The sequence below is a fragment of the Cebus imitator genome, unplaced genomic scaffold, assembly GCF_001604975.1.
Source record: "Cebus imitator isolate Cc_AM_T3 unplaced genomic scaffold, Cebus_imitator-1.0 Scaffold193, whole genome shotgun sequence".
NCBI classification, from domain to species: domain Eukaryota; kingdom Metazoa; phylum Chordata; class Mammalia; order Primates; family Cebidae; genus Cebus; species Cebus imitator.
This window is the reverse complement of record NW_016107508.1, coordinates 706,523-713,317: the sequence shown is the minus strand read 5'-3', so window position 1 is coordinate 713,317 and position 6,795 is coordinate 706,523. Positions and strand designations below refer to the sequence as shown.

The 6,795-nt window shown below is 53.5% G+C and overlaps 1 protein-coding gene across 4 annotated transcripts in view; it reads left to right on the top strand.

Moving 5' to 3' along the window:
* Nucleotides 1-6,795, top strand: part of CCDC88C (coiled-coil domain containing 88C) — a 151,593-nt gene that overhangs the window by 104,487 nt on the left and 40,311 nt on the right. For all 4 annotated transcript variants that reach the window (XM_017546947.2, XM_017546945.2, XM_017546946.1 and 1 more), the window contains 3 exons: nucleotides 666-803; nucleotides 2,292-3,362; nucleotides 6,614-6,741. In XM_017546947.2, the coding sequence (XP_017402436.1) occupies nucleotides 666-803; nucleotides 2,292-3,362; nucleotides 6,614-6,741 (1,337 nt within the window). The remainder of the gene's footprint in view (nucleotides 1-665; nucleotides 804-2,291; nucleotides 3,363-6,613; nucleotides 6,742-6,795) is intronic.

Below are 6,795 nucleotides of genomic sequence, written 5' to 3'. Positions count from 1 at the left end.
AAAAAAAAAAAAAAAAAAAAGCAAGGGTTAAGTCAGAATCTGCATTTCAGCAAGTCATCCAGGCACTGGTGTGCACCGGGAAGCATGAGGAACTCTGTTTAGGTAGTTCGTGTTTAGGAGGGCTGGGCACAGCTGGGTTCTGGCATAAGAGCTTGATGTCAGGTTATTGGGTGGCTGTCCAGGCAGACGACATGTGGCCTGGCCTGTGCTGGAGATGGTGGACGTAGAAAAGGTGGGAACGACAGGGCTTGGAGAAGATTTACATGGAGATGAAAGCGGAAGAGATATAACAGAGGGCTGCTTGAACAGCCAGGTGACATTCCCAGCCAAGGCAGGGAGTCTCTGGGAGGACAGGGAGATGGATGCATGTGAAGCCGTCGAGGGTACCCAGCAGTGGTGGCCCCAGGCAGTGGAGCACATGGCAGCAAGGATGGGGCAGAGGGAGGCTAGGGGGATGGTGAAGGGTTGATGCCAGTGACCTTTCTGTCTTAACAGTGACAGCTGCGGTGTGGGGAGGTTGCTACAGAATGATGCCAGGAGGTCTTCCCTTGAGAAAAGACCCATTAGTGTGTTCTGTGGGGCTGAGAGCTTTTTGTTTTGTTTTAAATAATGGTTTACTTCGTAGGACTGACATCTGCACTGGGCTGGGTCTTTTGGTTCTGCAGATTGAAAAGTTACAAACCCAGCTGGAGAGGGAAAAGCAGAGCAACCAAGATCTGGAGACCCTCAGTGAAGAGCTGATCAGAGAGAAGGAGCAGCTGCAGAGTGACATGGAGACCTTAAAGGCTGACAAAGCCAGGCAGGTGGGTGCCTCCACCACTAACGCCTCTCCTAGAACCCCTGCCTGCAAGACGGAGAGCCAGGATTACAGCCATTCCTGGTACTGTATTGTGGATGCGTGGGTTACCTGTTACCTATCTTAGTTGCAGCTTAAACCAGCAATTCTCAGTCTCCCAGATGGCAGTGGTAAAAGGTGGGGTGAAGTTTGCCTCCCAGGGGACATTTGGCAATGTCTCAAGATATTTTTGATTATTGTGACCCCAGGGGAAGAGAGAGGGCGGTGCTCCTGGGATGGAGTGGGTCCTCCACCCAGAGGCCAAGGATGCTGCTCCACGTTCCTGAGTGTGCAGGGCGAGGAATGCTCCATATGCAAATGCACTTAGTGCCCCAGCCAAGGACCCCGGCAGACCTGCATGGTTTCATTTGCCTCACACTATGAGCAGCCCCAGGGCAGGCAGTCCAGGGCTGATGTAGTGGCTGAGGGACACCATCAGGAACCAGGCATCTCGCCTGCGGCCCCGCCAGCCTCAGCAGTGGCCGCTGCACATCCCTAAAGTGCAAGCAGGAGAAAGGTGGAGGGCTCAGAGGCGCAGGGAAGCCCTCTCAGATGCTCCGTAGACGTCACGTTGGCCGGAACTGACATGTGACTACCCCTGCCTACAAATTATGCTGGGGTACCAAGTATTTTCGTTTTTTGGTTTTGTTTTGTTTAATAGAGATGGAGTCTCACTATGTTGCCCAGGCTGGTCTCAAAATCCTGGGCTCAAGTGATCCTTCCGCCTTAGCTTGCCAAAGTGTTGGGATTACAGGCATGAGCCACCATGCCCAGCCCCGAGTATTTTATCTTCTTGGCGTCTGTAATAGAGGAATAAAAAGCCCGGAGAAGAGGGTTGGAATGGCGCACGGTAAGCAGATGGACAGGGCCCTGCCCAGATGTCGCTCACAGCCGGGAAGGCAAACTTCCAGGTGACAGGTGAGATGATCTCAGGAGGGTGCTACAAGGGAATAGGGTGCTGAGGGAGAGAATACTGGGGTGCAGGCCCCCCTTAGAATCATCATGCCAGGCTGCTTTGGGGAGCTGATCCCGAGGATGAGAAGGAACCAGTGAGGCTGATGGCCAGAGAAAAGTACTCCAGGCAGAGGGATCCACATGTGCAGTATTCACAGCCAGCTGGGCTGGGTGGAGAGTGGCATAAGCGGAGGCTGCAGAGGTGGGCGGGGCCTGGCCACCAGAGACCAAGAGAAACCACTGAAACTTAATCGAGGGAGAGAGATGTAATTTATGTTTTAAAATCATCCTGACTGCCCCAAGTGTATTCTGAGCCATCTAAGTCATGGTGTCCGTGCCCACTCACCTGTGTCCGTCGGGCCTCGGGGACACGCAGACAGCGTCTGAGCGCAGGTAGGACGGCTGTTCAAAGCCATCTCTTCCCCTATCCCCCAGTGTGAGCCCACATCACTGAAATAGGTTCCTGCAGCAGCCTGGATTGTGCCCGTTGTGTTTCCCATAGATCAAGGACCTTGAGCAGGAAAAGGACCACCTCAACCGAGCCGTGTGGACGCTGCGGGAGAGGTCGCAGGTCAGCAGTGAGGCACGCATGAAGGACGTGGAGAAGGAGAACAAGGCCCTCCACCAGACGGTGACGGAGACCAGTGGCAAGCTCAGCCAGTTGGAGTTCGAGAAGCGGCAGCTGCGCAGGGACCTGGAGCAGGCCAGGGAGAAGGGGGAGCGGGCGGAGAAGCTGGAGAGGGAGCTGCAGCGACTGCAGGAGGAGAACAAGCAGCTGGCCAGGAAGCTGACCTCCCTGGAGACGGCCACGGAGAAGGTTGAGGCCCTGGAACATGAGAGCCGGGGCCTGCAGCTGGAGAACCGGACACTGAGGAAGTCTCTGGACACCTTGCAGAACGTGTCCCTGCAGCTCGAGGGCCTGGAGCGCGACAACAAGCAGCTGGACGCGGAGAACCTGGAGCTGCGACGGATGGTGGAGACCCTGCGCTTCACCAGCACCAAGCTGGCACAGATGGAGAGGGAGAACCAGCAGCTGGAGCGTGAGAAGGAGGAGCTGAGGAAGAACGTGGAGCTGCTCAAGGCGCTGGGCAAGAAGTCAGAGCGCCTGGAGCTCAGCTACCAGAGCGTGAGCGCCGAGAACCTCCGGCTGCAGCAGAGCCTGGAAAGCAGCGGCCGCAAGACGCAGGCCCTGGAGAGTGAGCTGGGCGAGCTGGAGGCCGAGCGCCAGACGCTGCGGCGGGACCTGGAGGCCCTCCGGCTGGCCAATGCGCAGCTGGAGGGGGCCGAGAAGGACAGGAAAGCCCTGGAGCAGGAGGTGGCCCAGCTCGAGAAGGACAAGAAGCTGCTGGAGAAGGAGGCCAAGCGGCTGTGGCAGCAGGTGGAGCTCAAGGACGCGGTCTTGGACGACAGCACCGCTAAGCTGTCCGCCGTTGAGAAGGAGAGCCGTGCGCTGGACAAGGAGCTGGCCCGCTGCCGGGATGCGGCCGGCAAGCTGAAGGAGCTGGAGAAGGACAACCGGGACCTCACCAAGCAAGTCACCGTGCATGCGAGGACACTGACGACCCTGAGGGAGGTGAGTGGGCATAGGTGACCCTGCGAGGGGGTGGGCAGGTGGTGGTGGGTTCTCCAATTCTAAACAGCAATACCCAAATGTCCAAGAAGCCAGTAAATACCATGTGTTACAATCTTGCGAACCAGAGATAACCAGTCCTCATAGTTTGGGTTGTTTCATTTCCTCATTTTCCCTGCACATGTGTATACAGACGTGTGTGATGTCATACTTACAGGTGAGCTGTCATGGCTTTTATTTATTATGTTGTGGTTTTTGTTATTTAGATTTCAAAGCCACGATTTCTCAATGGCTGCAAGATACTTATTTATTTATTTTAAGATAGAGTCTCACTCTGTCACCCAGGCTAGAGCGTTATAACGCCATCTCAGGTCACTGAAACCTCCACCTCCCAGATTCAAGCGATTCTCGTGCCTCTGCTTCCCGAGTAGGTGGGATTATAGGTGTCCAACACCACACCCAGCTAATTTTTTGTATTTTTAATACAGACGGGGTTTCTCCATGTTGGCCAGGTTGGTTTCGAACTCCTGACCTCAGGTGATCCGCCCACCTTAGCCTCCCAAAGTGCTGAGACAGGCGTGAGCCACCGCAACTGGCCCATATTTATTTTTGAGACAGTCTTGCTTTGTTGCCAGGCTGGAGTACAACAGTGCAATCTCAACTCACTGCAGGCTCCATCTTCCGGGTTCAGCGATTCTTGTGCCTCAGCCTCCCGAGTAGCCGGGATTACAGACATGCACAACCACACATGACTAATTTTTGTATTTTTAGTAGAGACGGGGTTTTGCCATCTTGACCGGGCTGGTCTCGAACTCCAGACCTTAGATCACCTGCCTGTCTCAGCCTCCCAAAGTGCTGGGATTACACTGCACCTGGCCAAGATATTTAATCCTATAGGTTTACTGTAACTAGTTTTTGGACGTTTAGGTTGTCTTAGTATTTTCTACTATTTTATTTTTATTTATTATTTAAAGAATTTTCCTAGGATCCTTTCCTGAAGTATTCATTTTTAAAAATTTATTACTTTTTTTCCTAGAATCCTATTTTCCACTATTTTAAACAACACTAGACATCCTGGTACACGTAGACTTTCAGGAATCAAACTTTTTTGGGTTTTTTGAGACGGAGTTTCATTTGCTCTTGTTGCCTAGGCTGGAGTGCAATGGCACAATCTCAGCTCACCACAACCTCCGCCTCCTGGGTTCAAGTGATTCTCCTGCCTCAGCCTCCCGAGTAGCTGGGATTATAGGCATATGCCACCACGCCCAGCTAATTTTGTATTTTTACTAGAGACAGGGTTTCTTCATGTTGGTCAGGCTGGTCTCAAACTCCTGACTTCGAGTGATCCACCTGCCTTGGTCTCCCAAAGTGCTGGGATTACAGGCGTGAGCCACTGCACCTGGCTGAGTCAAACTATTTTTTAGGGTATATTCTTAGAAATGGAATCACAGGGTCAAAGAGTGTGAACGTGTTAGTCTCTTGAGGGATATAAAATTCTCCAGAATCCCATGTTCTCCTTCCCCTGGCATGTGTTGTGTGGGCCACCTGGGCATTTGTTTAGTATGGGGAGATGGCTGCTCTGGGAAATGGCTTCAGCAGCTGAGTGGCCCAGTGCCATTTAGTCCCACTCATGTAGGGTCTAGTGTGGGGCCTGCCCACATGGGAGAAGCCAGGCACTGTAATCAGCAAACTTAAGGCCAAGTTCAGGTGCCTGGCTTCTGCCATCTTGAGATCTTAAGGCTCAGGCCCCCCAATGGAGTCCTCTTCCGGCTCCTCGGCATGTGGGTAGAGGTGAGAGCGAGGAAAGTCACGATGCCTGGGCGGGGCTCAGCAGCACAGCCACACCCAACCACAGGGTGCCACAAGCCACGCGAGAGCAGGAAATCGGTTTGGTGAACATTGAGCAGTTTCCACATTCGAAAAAGATGACTGACCATCCATGCTGGCAGTTCCGTGTGCTGTGGGGGAGAGATCCAAAATATGGATGCATGCAGAGCCCTGCTCGTTAGCGTAGGTTAGTCTGGGCTACGATAGCCAACCCAGCATCTCCGCAGCTCATCACAGCAAGCCTTACCTCTTGCTCACCAGAGTCCAGGGGAGCCTCCAGGGAGTCTGTCCTCTGCTTGAGCAGCAGTGCAGGCGGTTTGGATCTCATGGCTCCACCGTCTCAACACCAGGCTTGGGCAGTTGCCAGGGCAGGCGAAAGGGCAGCTGAACGTCACACGCAGGCTCTTCTGTGCCCCAGCCAGGAAGTGACCCACGTCACTCCCACCTTTGCTGGAGCTGGTTACCTGGCTTCAGCTGAGGCAGGGTGACTGGGAAATTTGGGGGAGCAAGTGGTAAGCATCACCGTCTCTGTTGCACTGCCCTTCAGGTCTAAAGATTTGGTAGGAGGGTTAAGCCTGCATGTGAAAGACTGGCACCAGGCAGAAAACGGGCACTACCTAGAGAGCTCCGGAGAGGTGCTGACGTAAACTGGGGTGGAGGAAATGAATCACTGATGTGCATTCAACACCCACGTTTTGAAGAGTAGACCGAGGCTGGGTGTGGGGGCGCATGCCTGTAATCCCAGCACTTTGGAAGACGAAGGGAGACTGCTTGAGGCCAGGAGTTAAAGACCAACCTAGAAATATAGCAAGCCCCATCTCTACAAAAAATGTAGAAATTAGCCAGATCTGCTGGTGCATATCTGTAGTTCCAGCTACTGAGGAGGCTGAGGTGGGAGGATCACTCAAGCCAGGAGTTCAAGGCTGCAGTGAGCTAGATGACACCAGTGCACTTCAGTCTGGGCAACGGAGCAAGATACTGTCTCTACAAAATAAAAGTAAACCAGATCCAGTGTTTGAAATACAATCTTTCCCCTCTTTACACATTTTCTGTTTCAAAATGTCTACAAGGGACATTGAATTACTTGTTGCTCCGTTGAAAAGGCAGTCATGTTGTCAGAAATCAAACCTACTACTTAAAGGTCAACATAAGTAGCATTTCAAATACATGACTTAGAGAAGCGGCATATTAGACCCATCTTTGACACACTGCCACCTGGTCTGGTTGTTTTCAGCAGCAGGAGGGCTGGACACGCACATGCATTCACTTTCCTCGGGAAGAGCATCCCTGGGGCTGAGTCCCCTCGCTCCACATGGAGGCAGCCATGGCCTGAGTGGACAGTGGCCCACACCCGGCAAGCCTGGTGCCTGGCCTCCCTGCTGTGTTTTGCTGAGCTCCTGTCCCCATGCTGTCTCCTCATCATGCAGGACCTGGTGCTGGAGAAACTGAAGAGCCAGCAGCTGAGCAGTGAGCTGGACAAGCTGAGCCAGGAACTGGAGAAGGTCGGCCTCAACAGGGAGCTGCTGCTGCAGGAGGATGACAGCAGCAGTGACACGTGAGGCGCTCGAGCTCTCTCTCTCTGTCTCCCCCCCTCCTCCCCCTCCCTCCC